General features: G+C 45.9%; 3 protein-coding genes, 4 non-coding genes and 1 pseudogene across 7 annotated transcripts; 4 read left to right on the forward strand and 4 right to left on the reverse strand.

Annotated features, from left to right (window-relative positions):
• Nucleotides 1-919: 919 nt before the first annotated feature.
• On the reverse strand, nucleotides 920-1,002 carry trnas-uga (transfer RNA serine (anticodon UGA)). Its single transcript has one exon. It is a non-coding gene; the product is annotated as a tRNA-Ser (tRNA).
• A 337-nt stretch (nucleotides 1,003-1,339) lies between these two features.
• Nucleotides 1,340-1,411, reverse strand: trnag-ucc (transfer RNA glycine (anticodon UCC)). The gene has a single exon. It is a non-coding gene; the product is annotated as a tRNA-Gly (tRNA).
• A 1,599-nt stretch (nucleotides 1,412-3,010) lies between these two features.
• Nucleotides 3,011-3,685, forward strand: LOC145335891 (histone H1-like). The gene has a single exon (XM_080181624.1). The coding sequence runs from the start codon at nucleotides 3,011-3,013 to the stop codon at nucleotides 3,683-3,685; it is 675 nt and encodes a 224-aa protein (XP_080037750.1).
• Nucleotides 3,686-4,262: 577 nt separating this feature from the next.
• Nucleotides 4,263-4,345, reverse strand: trnal-cag (transfer RNA leucine (anticodon CAG)). The gene has a single exon. It is a non-coding gene; the product is annotated as a tRNA-Leu (tRNA).
• Nucleotides 4,346-4,980: 635 nt separating this feature from the next.
• On the forward strand, nucleotides 4,981-5,292 carry LOC145335921 (histone H4). Its single transcript, XM_080181655.1, has one exon. It carries the CDS (start codon nucleotides 4,981-4,983, stop codon nucleotides 5,290-5,292), a length of 312 nt encoding a protein of 103 aa, XP_080037781.1.
• Nucleotides 5,293-6,627: 1,335 nt separating this feature from the next.
• On the forward strand, nucleotides 6,628-7,038 carry LOC145335861 (histone H3). The gene has a single exon (XM_080181591.1). The coding sequence runs from the start codon at nucleotides 6,628-6,630 to the stop codon at nucleotides 7,036-7,038; it is 411 nt and encodes a 136-aa protein (XP_080037717.1).
• A 1,248-nt stretch (nucleotides 7,039-8,286) lies between these two features.
• trnam-cau (transfer RNA methionine (anticodon CAU)) lies at nucleotides 8,287-8,358 on the forward strand. Its single transcript has one exon. It is a non-coding gene; the product is annotated as a tRNA-Met (tRNA).
• A 5,770-nt stretch (nucleotides 8,359-14,128) lies between these two features.
• On the reverse strand, nucleotides 14,129-14,603 carry LOC145335810 (histone H2B pseudogene; annotated as a pseudogene).
• Between the last annotated feature and the right edge of the window lie 4,296 nt (nucleotides 14,604-18,899).

Here is an 18,899-nt window from a genome sequence, read left to right on the forward strand (position 1 = left end):
ATTCTCATTCATTGTATTCTGATGAAATGTATTTGTTATGTTGCGTCTGTCATTCCATAAGAATCTTACTCTGACCTCAGACCTTGTTTTGTCCTGGTGCACCTGATGCCTGTTTGTTTCCATTCTGCGCACCCTCTGGTTTTCCTCATGGAACCACAGAAAGGACCAGAGAAGGGAACAGCACAGAAGGAGCCCATTCGGCCTGTCTTGTCTGTGCCAGCCCGAGGACACCCAGGTGTCATTTCCAAGCTGACCTTCCTGCACCCGGCTCGGGGCCATGCAGCTGAGAAAGGAATATGGTGATCCAAATACTTCATAGCAAAAAATTAGCACTTTTCTTTGGCTCTGTGGCTGCCTAAAGCAACCGTAACAAACACTTCATCATCAGGATTCAAACCTGCACAGATATGATGGAAATTGGATTTCAAGTCTAACGCCTTAACCACTTGCCATTGCAGTTGTGTATTTACCTGAGTAATATAACCATCTCAGTAACATTCATATTAACTTCATCGGGCACCGGGATTGTGCAGAGCACAGTGTGTGAGCTGAAATTTGTTCCTCTACTTTTATTTTGTATCTTTATCTCTGATTGTCTCTGATAAATGATAACTCATTTATCAGGTCAGAGACTTGTTTTCCTATTTCAATAGTTTTTCATTACAAACGAATTACGTCCGAATAAAAAAAAATCCCGAATTTATTACTGGCAAATTCTCCCTGTTTTATGATAATTGATTGAAACGTGGACGCATTTCTCAATACGAATACCGGGAATCGAACCTGGTTCAACTGCTTGGAAGGCAGGAAAGTTCAACTCATCTATTATCGCTCAAACAGACATTACAATTAGTTAGAATTACAGAACTATATACGTTGCTGCTTAAGGCAGCGGAAGTAAACACTTCACAATCATATCGGCTGCGAGCAGGGCTCGAACCTGCGCAGGAAAATCCCCATTGAATTTCAAATCCAACGCCTTCACCACTCAGCCACAGCAGCTACACACTTATTACTGTAATGTAGCCACCTTAGGATGTTCATATTAATTTCATCAGGCACTAGGATTGTGCAGAGCACAGTGTGTGAGCTGAAATGTGTTTCTCTACTTTTACTTTGTACCTTTGTGTCTGGCGGAGAACTCATTTATCAGGTCAGAGACGTGTTCTCCTGTTTCAATATTTTTTTCATTAGAAACGAATTATGTCCGAACAAAGAAAATGAAAAAATAGAAATCTTTATTTTATTTCATTCCTGTCGAATATACCGTTCGCCCTGTTTTTGTCCACTTGGTTTAAAACACAAGATGCCGCGGAAAAGAATCTAAATAAATTATCAATGCGATGGCCGGGAATCGAACCCGGGTCAACTGCTTGGAAGGCAGCTATGCTCACCACTATACCACCATCGCTGACGCCAGCTAAACTGCAGTTATTTAAATCAGTTATAATTATGGAAACAGATTAGTTGCTGATTTCATCACACACCAGATATGCTCACAGCACAGTTAGTAAACTGAACCTGTCTTATCTCGTTTTTCTGGACGGTTTCAACCACCTGTTTTATTATTGTTTCTGACTGGGAAATCATTGTTTAGTTTTCAGGCCTGTTCTTTCATTTAAATAACTGAAAGCAAATTGAAGCTGGATTTCCCATTAGAAACACACTGATGATGAAAATCTTTAGTGAATTTTATTTCAGGAATGTCCACCTACTGTTGGGACCTGCGATAACTAATTAAATAAATCACCACTCTGATGGCCAGGAACTGACCCTTGGTCAAATGCTCTCACAGTCACCACTCCATCACCATCGCTCACCTGGCTCTGTCACCCACTCTGTAAGAAAGTCCAGCTCTGACAGTGAATCTGGTTCCCTCCAGGTCCAATCGGAGGATGGTCAGAAACTGTCGCTGTCAGAAACTCCATTATCAGCGAGTGTGGGATGGTTATTTAACTGGCTGTCACTGGTTGGTGAGGTTGAGATTTACTGTTACCTGTCAGTGCCGGAGAAACAAATAAAACAGGAAATCTAGACACTCCAAGAGCAGATAATTTGTATTTTCACCCTAAACAAACACAGTGATGTCTGGAATCACTATAATAACTGAAAATAAAAATAGAATTGGCTCTTGCCGCGGAATCTGGTTAACAGATGTGGTTCTTCACCACATGGACTGCAGCGGTTCCAGAAGGCAGCTCACCCCCACCTTCCCAAGGGTAATTAGGGATGGGTAATAAATGCTGACCCAGACAGAGACACCCACATTCCATGAATGAATTGAAAGACAATCTGCGGGGAGCGGCCCTCAGAGTGTTTAACAGTTACTGAGGTGAAAAACTCTAACTAACCCCCTGGAATCCGGAGCAAAGGCCGGAAGGAGGAGAAATTCCGTCCTGGGACCTTCTATTGGGTGAAAGTTTTGTACTGTGAATGTGTAGATGTGAATATTGTGGAAGAGAGAGTGTATGGAAGGAGCGGGCGGGTCAGACTAATCCAACTGTGTTTGTGTGTCTGTTCTGACCATGAGATCTCCGAGTCTCTCTTGTGGAAAATAAAACCGTTTTTCAATCAAAGATTCCCCCTAATCCCCCTGCTGAGCGCCAGAGTGAGATTTCAAGGCAATTATTTCGCTAAATGGAAGATTTGAGTGGAAAAGTAGAGAACATGTCAGCTATCGCGTGTGAGAGCGGGATCAGTGCAGCAGGAAAACGGGTTTCAGTGGAAAACGGAGTCCTCAGTTCGAGTGAAACCTTTTCAACAGCAAACATTGGAGTGTCAGAGACATGAAGGGTGTGAGCTGGATGTGTGGAGAGGCGGAATTTGATTGGAATGGGAGAGTTTGTGAGGAGAGAGAAACACAGAGAGGCTGGAGGAGCCGGGAGCTGACAGCAGCTTGTCTCTGCTCCGTCCGCTCTCTGCCTTTAAGTTGCTCTGTGCCGCCACCACTGGTTTCATTCCGGATCCAGTTCTGACTCTCCTGGCCCAGATTTTCCATCCACTCTCGGATATGACTGAAACTGCAGCCGCCCAAACGGCTCCTCCAGCCGCTCCCGCTCAGGTGAAGTCTCCCAGGAAGAAGAAGGCGGCTCCCCGATCTGCCGCTCCCAAGTTAGGCGAGCAGATCCTCAAGGTGGTGGCGGCTTGCAGCGATCGCAAGGGGATGTCCCTGGCCGCCATCAAGAAAGCTTTGGCCGGCAGCGGAGTGGATGTGGGGAAGCGCGGCTCCCAGATCAGGTTAACTATCAAGAGGAAGGTGGAGAAAGGCTCTCTGGTGCAGACAAAGGGACAGGGCGCCTCCGGCTCCTTCAAACTGGCTAAGAGGGAAAGGCCGGGCAAAATGGGAAAGAAGGTGAAGAAAGCCACAGGCAAGAAATCTTTCGTGAAGAAAACAGCGGCCAAGAAGGTGACAAGAAAGAAAGCCGCCGCCAAGAAACCCGCAGCCAAGAAAACTCCAGTGAAGAAAACTCCAGTGAAGAAAACTCCAGTGAAGAAAACTCCAGTGAACAAAACAAGCAGCAAGAAGGCGGCAACTCCAAAAAAGGCGCTGAAGAAAGCAGCCCTGAAGAAAAAGTCTCCTGTGAAGAAGGTCACGGGCGGAAAGTCGGCCAAAAAAGTGACTAAAGCGAAGGCCAATCCCAAAGGGAAAGCAGCAAAAGCGAAGAAAGCCTCAGGAAAGAAGTGAAACAACCCGAGAGCAAATTGGAAACCTCTGAAACCCCCCAAAGGCTCTTCTCAGAGCCACCCACATCTCTCAGGAAAGAGCTGATCCCGCAAGAAAATGATTCCTGTCCCGCGGGGCCCGGCTCATTCTCAATAGAGATCATTTCAAATTCAGACTAAAGCAAAACAACTGCAGATGCTGAATTTCATTGAGAATTTCACATTTGTTCAATCGCCACTTTCTCTCAGAATAAAGCTGTCTGGTAGATTCAGTGTGAGACAGGAACACTGGCGGCGAAACACCGCATTCCCCACTCATTTTTAATCCAATCCCTGCAGGGAGGCCAATCGGCCCATCGAGCCTGCACCGACCCACAATCCGGATCCCCCATTCCCCTATTTATTGACCCTACTTCCCCCCTGACACTCCGGGACAATTTAGCATGGGCCAATCAACCTCACACACACCGGGGAGAAACCGGAGCACCCGGAGGGAGCCCAGGGAGAATGTGGAAACTCCACACAGACAGTGACCTCAGCCGGGAATTGAACCCAGGTTCCTGGCGCTGGGAGACGGCAGTTCTCAGCCCAAAAGTCAGTGTCAGGAGTGGGATTCGAACCCACGCCTCCAGAGGAGACTGCGACCTGAACGCAGCGCCTTAGACCGCTCGGCCATCCTGACTCCCTTCACTTTAACACAGGGAGATTTCCCCCAAACAGCTTCAATAAAGTGTTTGGAAACAGCTGGAAGCGGATGTGGGGGAGGATGTTACTGAGGGAGATTCTTGCTATAGAATAGACTGTGTTTGGGTGGGAATATTACTGACTGGGAATTATAACAGGAGCAGGTTTAAAAACACAAAAGGACAAAGTCACCACCCGAAACCTTAACTCTGTCTCTCTCTCTCTTCACAAAAGCTGCCGGATTATTTGCAGCATTTTCTGTTTCGATTCCAGATTTCAAAGCTCCGGGTTTGTGGAAACTCTTGAGTGTGAAGGGCGGCTCTGGAAGGGTTTGTGTGGGGAGCTGGCTTTCGTTTCCATTCTTAATAAACGGGTTGAAATTGGCGGTTGCAGAAACTGGAGGTGGGGCTGAAAGATCAGGGGCCGTTCTGTGTGTGTGTGTGTGTGTGTGTGTGTGTGTGTCAGGCCGGCTCTCTCCTCCCTCCCGCTCTGGGTTGAATCTTCACTCTGTCTCCTCCCCCCTCTCTGCTCTCACTCCGCCTTTCTCAGTCAGGTCGGGGCCGCCTGTATAAAAGGAGGCTGAAAGAGTTCCTCTCTCTCAGATTGGGCAGTGATCGGAGTGAAGAATCCATCATGTCTGGCAGAGGGAAAGGAGGCAAAGGACTGGGGAAAGGCGGAGCCAAGCGGCACCGCAAAGTGCTCCGTGATAATATCCAGGGCATCACCAAACCAGCAATCCGCCGCCTGGCTCGCCGTGGCGGGGTCAAGCGGATCTCGGGCTTGATCTATGAGGAGACTCGCGGGGTGCTGAAGGTTTTCCTGGAGAATGTGATCAGGGATGCGGTCACCTACACTGAACACGCCAAGCGCAAGACGGTCACTGCCATGGATGTGGTGTACGCTCTGAAACGCCAGGGCCGCACTCTCTATGGATTCGGCGGCTGAACAACTCGACCCTTTTCCAGCCAACACACAACAAAGGCTCTTTTCAGAGCCACTCACCGCCTCACAGAGAGAGCAGTGACCTGGGGACGGGGGGGAGCTGGGACAGGCTGCTCAGTGTTTGAGATGCAGCTTTGCTTTGTTTAGGTTCCGGTTCCGGGAAATCACCCAATGGAACATTTCATTTGGAGCAGGATTGTTGTTGAAATGTTTCAGTGGATTGTCTCAGCAGCCCCCAGTTGACATGTGCCCTGAGTGAAAGGCCACCTCACTCCCTGTCTAATCACTCAGTGTTTGGATAGAGTTTCTAAAAGCTTTCTCTGGAATAGCGGGAGTTTAGGAGCAGCAGCCGGTGAATCGTTCACTGGAACCAGTGCCAGTTGTGATGCTATTTGCCCCCCAGACGGTTGTTTCCTGCACTGAAGCTGACAGGCTTTGGGAAACTGCTGAGTTTCCGCTCAGTCATTCACAAAACCCGCAATTCCCGCAGTTTGAGCCGCTCCAACCCCCAGCTTGCTTCTGATTGGCCATCCTCCCCGCATCGGAACCAATCGCACAGCATCGAATGTGAACATTGAGCCAATCATTGGCTTCGACTGTCAACCGGCAGGAATTTTGAATGGGGGGAAATGGCGCCAATTTCAGCGCGGGAAAGGGAATGGAGACAAATTCTTAACTTCTCAACAAGAATAACATCTCTATTAATATTCTGCTGTAAGATTATTTTACAAAGAGCTTTCATTTGTGAATATTTGTCCGCGGCAAACGGCTCTATTCAGGAATGTCAAACGGGACAAATATGAATTCACTCTCTGTAACAAACAACAGACTCAATCCCTTTCACACCGGCTTCAGGGGGACACAGAGAAGACACAGATTTCTCATCCTTTCCCCTGAAAGCGGCACAAGCCACAGGCGGAGGGGAAATCTGAATGGGCTGGAGAGGGAAGGGACAGGGATCGAGTGGAACAGCGGGAGATTCTGGGAATGAACAGCCCAGAGAGCGGGGAAAGGGTCTCAAACACCAAGTGGAGGGAGATGGATTTCAAATCTTCAATGTTTCTGGTAATTAAGGACGGAATGAAGTCTTATTTTATACAAACGGTTATTTCCTGCACAGAAAATGGAGTAATTTCTGGAAGGGGCGGTGAAGTAAACAAGTGAGGCGAACAGAACCTCAGTTCCAGACATTCATTCACTGCTCAGAGTTTGATTGAAACTTCCTGGGCCAATTCCCGCTGGGGGGGCGGTTCCTCACAGAGTTTAAAAAGGCGGCTGCAGCGCAGACTCTGGATTAACAGTCTGTGTGTCTCAGATTGTGCTGAATCCGCTCAGAAAATGGCCAGGACCAAGCAGACAGCGCGCAAATCGACCGGAGGGAAAGCTCCTCGCAAACAGCTGGCTACCAAAGCGGCCCGGAAGAGCGCTCCAGCCACGGGCGGAGTGAAGAAGCCTCATCGCTACAGACCCGGCACTGTGGCTCTGAGGGAGATCCGCCGCTACCAGAAATCCACCGAGCTGCTGATCCGCAAACTGCCCTTCCAGCGCCTGGTGCGAGAGATCGCTCAGGACTTCAAGACAGACCTGCGCTTCCAGAGCTCGGCCGTCATGGCCCTGCAGGAGGCCAGCGAGGCTTACCTGGTGGGGCTCTTTGAGGACACCAACCTGTGCGCCATCCACGCCAAGCGAGTCACCATCATGCCCAAAGACATCCAGCTGGCCCGCCGCATCCGCGGGGAACGCGCCTAAAACCCCGGCTTCAGCACCAAGAACAACAACGGCTCTTTTCAGAGCCACCAACTCGACACATGAAAGAGCTGCCATCTCCTGTTAACCAATCTAGTCTTTCAATTCCCGGCACAGAATCTTCCCAGGACTCTGGAACCTCTCCATCTTACAATTAACTCTCCGTTACATTGAGCTCTCTCCAATCCTTTGATGGTTACAGTCAAAACCATCCCGTTAACAATTCTACCGCAATTTAATTTTAAAGTGGTTTTATTAAACCTGCCATCATTTCAGTTTCCGAGGAATAATTCCGCAAATCCACCTTCTCCGCACATGTTTGGAGTGAGGATTGAGAATTGTGTCCGTCAGGGTCAGAATATGAACCATGTCTCAAACAGTAACCCCCTCACACCGATATCACCATTACAGAAACACTTGTACATTCGGACAGACAATAATTAACACTTTTCCAGATACAATGACTGGCTTTGAAAACTGATGGGCTGCAGATGACTGTCCTCACAGACTGTCACACTTTCAACAATTATATTGGAAATCGGATCATTTCAGTTCACTGGGACGGTTCCCACAATAAACAGCAGAAACATACTAAAGTATTTTGTCCACAGCAGAGATCACAGTTCCACAGCAGAGATCACAGTTCCACAGCAGGGATCACAGTTCCACAGCAGAGAGCACAGTTCCACAGCAGGGATCACAGTTCCACAGCAGAGAGCACAGTTCCACAGCAGAGAGCACAGTTCCACAGCAGGGAGCACAGTTCCACAGCAGAGAGCACAGTTCCACAGCAGGGCGCACAGTTCCACAGCAGGGCGCACAGTTCCACAGCAGAGAGCACAGTTCCACAGCAGGGAGCACAGTTCCACAGCAGGGAGCACAGTTCCACAGCAGGGCGCACAGTTCCACAGCAGGGAGCACAGTTCCACAGCAGAGAGCACAGTTCCACAGCAGAGGATCTATTTAGAAACAAGGAAGGAAAATTAAACAAGAAGAAGTAGGTTAGAAACAGGAGATATCCTGGGATTGACTTGAATGATCAGTCAGTCCATTCTCCTTTGCCTGTGTGTGATCTTGTGTATCCTGACTGTCTCTCGCTTCATCTCTCTGTCTTTCTGTGTGTTTTCTATTCTTGGTGACAGTGGAATTGTGGGGCCGGGGGAGCAGCCTAGCGCATGCGCTCCAATGATGAATGCGGAAGTGAATCTCTGTGACGCATTAATACCAGCTGGCAGGTGATTGGGATTGTGGAGCAGAGTGGCGCAGCGGAAGCGTGCTGGGCCCATAACCCAGAGGTCGATGGATCGAAACCATTCTCTGCTAGTAGCTTTTTAGCAAAAGCAAAAATTATTACTTAGCGGCTCCTTCAAAATGATTTGACATTCCCGTCCAGGGTGCAGTAATTTTCTTCCGCTTCTCGCTACTAGTTAACATTTGAATGAGTAACAGATCGCTGAAATGCCATTTACTCACAAACAGACACAAGCTGTAAATGTTGCAAAGATACACAAGCCGAGGGCTTTCCCTTTCAGCCCGTTTCTCCCAAAGAGCTGACACAGGCGTGATGATCCGAATGATCTTGAATTATTCACTATCACTCTCTGATTGTCCGAATTGAAAAAATAGCTACTTTTTTTAAAAATGAAAACAATCTAGTGAAGTTTAGACATATTAGCTGCACTATTTCTGATCTACAGGGCACCCTGCAGTCAGTCACCATGCTGAGATGGACAGCAGCGTCCTCCCTGTGACATGTACTATCGAGAAGGACCAGAATGTCAGCACAGCAGAAACAGCATTAGGTTAAAGACATGATTAATCATTATTTAGACAGAAATCACTATTTTTTTTTCTAAATTACTGATTTAAAACATGAAATTCAGCTCCCACAATCACCATAAGCTCAGGAAGTGAAGTTTCCTTTCTTTCGGCTTGCATTAGACACACATAGTATGAAATACTTTTTTCAGTCTCTGATTGTTTCCTTGATTCGCCTGTTCACAGCTGAACGGATTTTAACGTGTTCAGTTTAGAACACATTTCACCTTTCTCGGCCTTACTTAAGGTTAAAACTGTAACCTGTGAGTGTCCTTTCTCCTCACACTGAGTGCCTGCCTCTAACATGTTGTGGTCACTCAGTACTTGATGTTCATTTCCTGTCAGATTATTAATTAATCCTGCTCTCTCCTCATTACTGAAATTAGTGGAACCTTTTGTCTTGTGCTTTCCAAAGCAGGGTGGAGGGCAGGAGCGATTCAGTAATAAAAGAATTTTTGCTGCAAGGCTAAAGGGAGTGGGAAAGGATTAAGTAACAACACACAGAGATGTGTCTGAAGGAAGTGTGAATGGAAGAATGATGAAGAGCTGCCAGCTGAAAGCAAAATCAAGAGAAAATATAGATTAAAACCAAAAACCAAAACAAAATGGAATCAATTATGACAGTTACTGTCATATTAGAAATACGGAGAGGAGTCAGGCCATTCAGCCCCTCAGTCCTACACCATCGTTCAAGAAGGGGAGGCGATGGTCTAGTGGTATTATAGCTAGACTATTAATCTGGAAACTCAGCTAATGTTTTGGGGGCCCAGGTTTGAAACTCTCCACAGCAGGTGGTGGAATTTGATTTCAATAAAAAGTAATTTGAAAATAAGAATCCAGTTTTGATGATGGAACCATTGTTGGAAAACCCCATCTCATTCACGAATGTGCTTTAGGGAAGGACATCTGTTGAATTTACCGTGTGTGGCCTTCATGTGGCTCCAAAGCGACAACAATGTGTTGACTCGATATGTGGATGGGCAATAAGTGCAGGCCAGTGATGCCCATGTCCAACAAATGGGTTCAAAAAGATCATAACTAAGGTAATTGTGGCTGCAATTCTACTTTTCAACTTTCGCAGCAACCCTTGACTCCCTTGTATAATCTGTCTAATTCAGCCTAGAACATATTCAATGATCCAGCCTCAACTGTTGTCTGGGAAAGGGATTCGACTGACTAATGATCCTCTGAGGTGAGATGAGAGTGACTGCCCTTGACATCAGAACAGGATTTGACTGAGTTAAACATCAAAGATCCTCAGCAAAAGGAAAGTCGATGGGAACCATGGAAACCTCTCCACTGGTTGGAACTTTATCCAGCATAAAGCAAGATGGTTGTGGTGGTCAGTCATTACATCCTCAGGAGATCATTTCCCCAGTTTGTCAAGTTACTGTCCCAGACCCTTCCACCATAAGGTCAGAACTGGAGATGCTGACTGATGACTGTGGAATGTTTAGCACCATTCAGGACTCTTCAGTTACTGAAGTCGCCCATTCCCAAATGCAGCAACAACTGGAGAGTATCCAGGCTTGGGCACGGAATGGCAAATAACAATCACACCACACATGTCCCGGACAAAGACCGTTTCCAGCAAGAGAGAACCTAACCATTGTCCCTTGACATTAATTGAAAATATATCGCTGAATCATCAACTATCAATATCTTAGTGATTACCTTTAACCAGTAACTGAACTGGGCTAGCAATGTAATACAATGGCTACAAGGCAGCTCAGAGACACATGATCCCATGGTGAGTAACAAAGATCCTGACTGCCAAACACTGTTCACCATCTACCAGGCACAAATCAGGAGTGTGATGGATTAATCTCCACTTGTCTGGGTTAATGCAGCACCAGCAACAAGCAAGAGGTTTGACACCATCCCACACAAAGCATCCCTCATGATTGACACCCCATCTGCAAACACACATGCCCTCGACCACTGACACACAGTGGCAGCAGTACTTACTAGCTCCAAGATGAGCTACTGGAACTCACAAAGGTTCCTTCAGTAGCACATTCCAAACAAACGAACACTACTGTCTGGAGAAAGACAAGAGCAGTTGACTCAGAGGAACACCATTAAATGGACCTTCCCCTCCAAGACACTCACCATCCTCACTTGGAAATATATTGCTCTTCCTTCACTGTGACTGGATTCATTCTGTATCTGTCATTCTCTGGTGCAATATATCTGTATCATATACCATATGTATCTTACATTTTCTGCTGCAGGGTGTACGTTGTGTCTTTGTTTGAGCCTGTGTTTGGACAGGAGTTGAGGAAGGGATTTTGTCTATCAGTTACTTTCTGATACTGCAAGTGAATTTGGGACTTATTCAGAATCTCTTAAGAATAGTGTGTGTGAACATTCAAATTCTGAGCAGGAATAGACCACTCAAGTCTGCTCTGCGATTCTGTAACAACATGGCTGATCTGATTTGAACATCAACTCCACACTCCTGTCTAGCCTTAATACATTTTACCTCTTTGATTATCAACAATCTATCTCCCACTGCCTTAAAGACTCCATTTCAGTTACTGACTATCAGTCAGTGCTATTGGATATGAATTTAAACACAATTCTGAATAGGAATATTTCTGTTATCACATGGGAGTGCAGTTCTCAGTATTCTCTGAAATGAGTTTGGCAGATATTCTGATCTGTCACAAAGATAGAATATTCGGGTTGGATTCATGTTTCTGTCTCTGGTACCATACACAATTTGGGGTTCATTCAGCATCTGAGTATTTCTGCTGTTGTTTCTAAGGGTGCAAATGATGTGTTTCGGTCGGACTGTCATAATGTGTGTGAGTATGGGATCATTCTGAATCTGTTATTGGTACTCAAAGTCTGGGATCCTGCTATGTAAGTGTTTTAATCAGATGTAACTTTCAGTGGCTGGTGCTGTATGTGCAGCATGACATTCATTAATCTAACACTGAGCGTGTGTTTGAGAATTATCGTGTATCTGTCAGACTCTATGACACAGTGTGAGTCTCGGATTCATCGTATGATCTTCAATTTATTTATAAGTTTGAATTCATTCCATATACATTTCCAGCAAAGCAACAGGTGTGTAGGTTTGAAGCAAACAATGTGAGTGAGTTTCAGCCCAGCATTAAATCTCTGTCAGTGTGAACACAATTGTGAAAGATAATGTATCCTTCAATCTGATACTGGATTGTTTTGCAAGTTTCACTTAGGTTATTCACATTGATTTGATCGGTAACACTCAGTCTGATTCTGAGTAAGAATTTTGACATGAATGTAAACTGGAACTCGGTCTGAAATTCAGATACTATCTTCCATCTGGCTCTGCGTGAACGGGGTGTTTGGATTAGTTAATAATCTAAAGTTCAACTCAGTCATCAAATTGATATTGTAACTTTTAATTTCATAATCTGGGTGAACTTTCAACTGGAATCTGAATTTGTATCTCAGGTTATACTCGTTCTCATACTATCTCAATCTGAGAATGTATTTGAGATTAAGCTTTGCATCTAATGTATTTGTGAGTTCACAAACTGGGGCTTAATACAGCCACTGTAAACCCCTGATGTGGATGGTATGTAACTCGAATCTCAGAGTACAATATTAAGGTGCATTGTGTAACTTTTAACCAAAAAAAATTTGTGAGTTTTATCAGATATTTAATTTGGAGCAACAGCTGCCCTATTGTTGGACTGACACAGGCATGATCCAATAGTAGGTGAGAATTTGGACTGGGATTTTTGGATCCCCTTCTTAATGGTACTGAGTTTGATTTGATCTGTTGGGATACAGTGAAAGGTATTGCTTCTTGCGTTGCAAAGATAAAGAATACCGTTCATAGAGTACATAAGTGAGAAGGAAAGGAGAGGGTACAGACTGTAACGTTAAAAACCAATTCAGCAGCAGTGGGGTTTGAACTCGACTATCCGGGGTATTGATTCTTATGTCCATTGGATCTGGAGTCCAATATCTTCACCACTCGGCCATCCTGGTACGAAAACTGGTCATGGTTTCGGCACAACATCTGTCTGTCCTGCTGTCTGGGTGTGTGGAACTGATGAGCTGTCTGTGTCTCTGAGCTGTCAGTGACAATGTCCGGACTGTGTGTGAGAAGGAGTTGGCGACACTCTCCCCTGGAACTTGTGTGGAGGAAACATCGCGTTTGTTTTGGGTCTGTCAGATATTTCTCTGTGGAAATAAAGTCCATTGAATAACTCCAATCCAGATTGGGGCAGTTTCATCTCTATTAATAATCATTGGGAGCGGTTTGTGAGGCTGCAGCCAGACTCCAGCTCTGATTGGTCACTCTTGTTTCTATCCAATTCTTAACCAATCACAAAGCGAGGTAGTAGAAATGGGAGGTTTTGATTGGTTTACATTTTCAAATGGGAAAAACCCGCCAATTTCAGTGCAGGAAAAATACAAAATAACCGAACGCCTTAATGTTCAGGAAAGTATTTCAATCTCACACTTTCTCATCTGTTTATTGTATTTTCCCCTCACTGAATCCTGCCGCTATTTTAGGAACAGTTTGAATTTCTCAATCTCTTATCTGGAACCGGCGGGAATCAGACCCCGCTCAGCAATTTAAAACCGAGCAAATCTCAGCTCAGTGGAAAAGCAGAAACAGAGAGATTCCCAACCAACCCCCTTCACACAGGCTTCACAGGGACAGAGAGAAACGGCTGATTTCTGATCCTCTCCCCTGAAAGCGGCCGGGAATGTTCCAATGGGAAGTGTGGAGAGAATCCCCGGCCCTATCCCGCCGGTGGGACAGGCAGCTTTGTGTCCGGAGAATAGGGAGGGCCCGGGGGGGAAGCGGATCTTAAAGCGCTGCAATGGACTCAGGTCCTGTGTGTGTACAAATCTCACTGATTCCGTCCTCTGGGAAAACTGTGGAATAAACAGATCAGCCCGAGAATAACCTCTTCATTCCCGCCTTTACTCTGTTCCCGGAGCGGCTCCCAGATCACCCGAAATAACGAACAAATAATTTTCTAATGAATTTAATTCCGCTGCTGCCAAACTGTGAATATAGTTATCACTGAACCTAAAGAATTACCTTCCGATGTGGTGTTTCTCCTCATTGTCCGTGACAAATCCCAGACTGGGGTTTATAATCCGCTCTCAGTTCAGTTTGATTGTCCCTTCAATGTGAAAGTGTGTGTAAGGGGCGGGTATGAAGTCCCATTCACAGCATTCTGTAACGGGACAAATCTCTATCCTCCAGAAAGAGATTTCTCATTAACTCAATAAGGGAAAAGATGGTGCAGCTTTTTCAGAGATTGTGGGTGGCTCTGAAAAGAGCCGTTGTGTTTTGGGGGGTTTCTCAGTCCATTGGGGAGTTTTACTTGGAGCTGGTGTACTTGGTCACCGCCTTTGTCCCTTCCGACACGGCGTGCTTGGCCAGTTCCCCGGGCAGCAGCAGGCGCACGGCGGTCTGGATCTCCCGGGAGCTGATGGTGCTGCGCTTGTTGTAATGGGCCAGGCGGGAAGCCTCACCCGCGATGCGCTCGAAAATATCGTTGACGAACGAGTTCATGATGCTCATGGCCTTGGAGGAGATGCCGGTGTCGGGGTGAACCTGCTTCATCACTTTGTAGATGTAGATGGAGTAACTCTCCTTCCGGGATCTTTTCCTCTTCTTGCCGCCCTTTGTTACCGGTTTCTTCATCACTTTCTTCGCTCCCTTCTTGGGAGCTGGTTTCGAGGTTGGTTTCTTCTCATCAGCCATCTTCAGTTTCACATAGAAATAAAGCAAACCCCTTCCGAGCGCTGATTAAATAGACAGTCCCACAGATCTATGTTAATGAGGAATTGGGAAAGCAATGATTGTGATTGGACATTTTAAAAGTTATTCCACTCACTTCTCAGGGGTTTATTTGAGTGGATACGGAAACAGACCAATCAGATTGAGGGGTTTCCGCCAGTCACAAACCTCCTTACTACAATCAGGAAGTACATTTTCCAAAGAATCTCCAGGCCCAGTTTCTCAGTGTGGAAAGATCCACCGGGAAATGTCCCCTGGCTGTCGGTGTGAGGGACCCTTCTCCACAGAAGGACTGTGCGGGAGTGTGGGATTCCTTCAGGAACTGTGAATCTCTGGTAATGTGTGTGAGTGTGGGATTTACTCACTCTCTGATACAGTGTGTGAGTGTGGGATTTACTCACTCTCTGATACAGTGTGTGAGTGTGGGATTGACTCACTCTGATACAGTGTGTGAGTGTGGGATTTACTCACTCTCTGATACAGTGTGTGAGTGTGGGATTTACTCACTCTCTGATACAGTGTGTGAGTGTGGGATTGACTCACTCTCTGATACAGTGTGTGAGTGTGGGATTGACTCACTCTCTGATACAGTGTGTGAGTGTGGGATTTACTCACTCTCTGATACAGTGTGTGAGTGTGGGATTTACTCACTCTCTGATACAGTGTGTGAGTGTGGGATTGACTCACTCTCTGATACAGTGTGCGAGTGTGGGATTGACTCACTATTTGTAAGTATGGACTACATTATGTGAGTTTGGAAATCATGCATCTGATTTGATGCGACCATATCTGAGTGTTGGATTCATTCTATATTTGAGTGTTGGACTCACTGTTTATCTGTTGGATAGTGAGGTATGTGAGTGACTGTATTGATTCTTTCCCTGGGAATATAAGGCAGTGCTGATTTAACTGTGCATATGTCACATACACCATGCTGGATTTATTCTGTACTTGTCACTTCCTGGAACTGGATGTAAAAGAGATTCATCCTGTCACTGTCATTCTCTAACACTGTACATCAGTGTGAAATTGATTGTGTGGTGTCTTTCAGTCTGGGCTTCTTTGTCTGAGTGTGAACTTTTCATTCATTGTCAGTGCCTGGTACTGTGTGGGAATGTGAGTTTAACTCTGTACCTGTTAACATCTGCTGCTGTAAGGGTACACGGATCTCATTCTGTATCTGTCAGTCTCTGGTGCTGAATGGATGTGTGGAATTCATTCTGTATCTGTCAGTCTCTGGTAACCGAAAGGAAATATGTGGACAATTTCAGCAGGTCTGGCAGCATCTCTAAAGGGAGACAAGAGCTGATGTTTTGAGTCCAGGTGACCCTTTGTCAAAGCTTTGACCTGGAGAGAAGGCAGGGGGGGCAGTGGTGGAGAGAAGTGGGGGAGGCAGACAGAAAGGAGAGGCAATATCAAAACCAGGTTCTTAACGGAGAAGGCAATTCATAGACAGGTTGTGAACACGGCCAGGGGGACACAATGGCAAGAACTCATTATTCAACATCATTGCTATTTTCACTCCCAAACCGCTGGGAAGGGGCCTCATTTAGTTCCTATCTCCCAGTGTTTGTTATTATTATTATACAGTGAACAGCAGAAATATAACTGCACAATAACCATGAGAGCAGCTGTACAAACAAGATCTACTGCAGGCAACAGGTGGGGAGTGGGATGGAGAGGCTTTAAACAGTGGCTACTTGTTTATTTTTCGATATTTGGTTAAAGTGGGAGCTGGAAATAGATAACTGACCCGTGCAGAAGTTACTGCTGCTTCACACAGCTCAACTCAATCAGCAGTGCACGGATTGGGCTGTTTCTGAATGTCACACAATTGTTTTAAACTCGCCCCAAACTCCCAGTGAGTAAAAGCAGTTTGGTATATTACTGAAATGATCTCAAATATTGTCTGTGCTGAAGGTTTATCCTTTTACCCTGGTTCCTAATAATTGTTATTTGTGAAGTTATATCAACAACTTTTGTATCTTTTATTTCATCTGTTCCTCAGTTTAGTTAGTTATTTTTCTTGTTGCAGGCAGATATTTGAAGGATTCTGATGATTCCTCAGAACAAGCACAATTTCATCAAGCCAGTTCCAACACAAAGCAGTTCCAGGATCATTCACAGAGCATAGAGATACTGCCAACTCATTGGGTTCACTGTCACAAAGAGAAGGATTCAGCCCCACACTGTTTGCAAGGTAAGAGACAACTTTTCAATCCAAGAGTTGAACAGGAAAAGAGGATTTATTTTTAATTTCCTTCCCTGCCAATGTGGGACATAGGATCAGGAGTGGGCCATTCAGCCCATTGAGCCTGTACTACCATTCAATCTGATTATGGCTGACCATCTCCTTCCATGCCCTTTCCCCACTCTATCCCCAATTTCCCTTTATGACAGTGAGATTTAGAAATCTGTCAATGTCTATAAGGACATAAGAACATAAGAAATAGGAGCAGGAGTAGGCCAACTAGCCCTTCGAGCCTGCCCCGCCATTCAATAAGATCATGGCTGATCTGTCGTGGCTCAGTTCCACATTCCCACCCTCTCCCCATAACCCTTAATCCCCTCTCTTATCAAAAACCCATCAACCCGCGTCTTAAAAATATTTAGCGAGGCAGCCTCCACCACTTCAACGGGCAGAGAATTCCAGAGATTCACCACCCTTTGAGTGAAGAAGTTCGTCCTCAACTCCGTTCTAAACCGCCCCCCCCCTTTATCTTGAGGCTATGCCCCCTAATCCTACTGTCCTTTCTGAGCGGGAAGAGTCTCTCCACCTCTATCCTATCCCTCCCATTCATCACCTTATATGTCTCAATGAGATCTCCCCTCATTCTTCTAAACTCTAACGAGTACAAGCCAAGTTTATTCAGCCTCTCCTCATAGCTCAACCCCCTCAACTCCGGCATCAGCCTAGTAAACCTCCTCTGCACTCCCTCCAAGGCTAAAATATCCTTGCGTAAGTACGGCGCCCAAAACTGCACACAGTACTCCAGCTGCGGCCTCACCAATGCCCTATACAGCCGCAGCAAGACCTCCCTACTTTTATATTCAATCCCCCTCGCGATGAAGGCCAGCATCCCATTCGCCTTCCTGACCACCTGCTGCACCTGCAAGCTGGGTTTTTGCGACTCATGCACAAGGACCCCGAGGTCCCTCTGCACCGTCGCCTGCTGCAGTTTTTCTCCACGTAAGTAATAATCCTTCCTACCATTATTCCTACCAAAGCGGACCACCTCACACTTGCCAACATTAAATTCCATTTGCCATTTCCTGGCCCATTCGCCCAGCCTATCTAGATCCTTCTGTAGACTCTCCACACCCTCCGCACAATTTGCCTTTCCACCAATTTTGGTGTCATTAGCAAATTTTGACACCCTACACTCGGTTCCCTCCTTCAGATCATCTATATAAATGGTAAATAGCTGAGGCCCCAGCACCGATCCCTGGCGCACCCCACTAGTCACCAACCGCCAATCCGAATAGCACCCATTGAGCCCCACTCTCTGCCTCCTATTTGACAACCAGTCCTCTATCCAAGCTAACACCCTACCCCCAACTCCATGCCCCCTGACCTTCTGCAATAACCTCTTGTGAGGTACCTTGTCAAACGCCTTAAGAAAACCCAGAAAGACCACATCCACGGGCTCTCCTCTATCCACCGCCATAGACACATCCTCATAGAACTCCAGTAAATTTGTCAGACACAACTTCCCTTTAAGGAAACCGTGCTGCGTCTGCTCTATCAAGCAGCTCCCCTCAAGATGTCTCGCTATTTCCTCCTTGATGACGGATTCTAACATCTTACCTACAACAGACGTTAAACTAACAGGCCTATAATTCCCCGCCTTTTGCCTGGCACCCTTCTTAAACAACGGCCGTTTTAATCATTAGCCATTTTCCAATCTTCCGGCACTTCCCCGGAATCCAGTCTACATTAATGTTCACACTTTGTGTGAACTTCTGCAGCCCTCTGAGCTACAGAATTCCAAAGGTTCACAAAGTTAAGTCAAAAAAGTGCAGATCTCAGTCCAAAGAGGATCTACCCTTATTTTAAAATTGTATCTAGGCTCCCAACCAGGGGAAACATCTCGCCTACATCTACCATGTTTACCCTTTTAAGTACTTTGTTGTTTTCAGTGAAATACAGGCCCTGTTTCCTCAGGTTTTCTTCATAAGACAGTCCTGCCATTCCTGGGACAAATCTGCTGAATGGTCACTACACTCCCTCTGAGGCAATAATAACCCAAACTGCACACAGTATTCCAGATACAATCTAATA

This window comes from Carcharhinus amblyrhynchos, unplaced genomic scaffold (genome assembly GCF_965287045.1).
Source record: "Carcharhinus amblyrhynchos unplaced genomic scaffold, sCarAmb.v2.hapA scaffold_42, whole genome shotgun sequence".
NCBI lineage: Eukaryota > Metazoa > Chordata > Chondrichthyes > Carcharhiniformes > Carcharhinidae > Carcharhinus > Carcharhinus amblyrhynchos.

Coding starts and splice junctions, on each gene's coding strand:
- LOC145335861 (XM_080181591.1), top strand. CDS start 6,628: ATGGCCAGGACCAAGCAGACAGCGCGCAAATCGACCGGAGGGAAAGCT.
- LOC145335921 (XM_080181655.1), top strand. CDS start 4,981: ATGTCTGGCAGAGGGAAAGGAGGCAAAGGACTGGGGAAAGGCGGAGCC.
- LOC145335891 (XM_080181624.1), top strand. CDS start 3,011: ATGACTGAAACTGCAGCCGCCCAAACGGCTCCTCCAGCCGCTCCCGCT.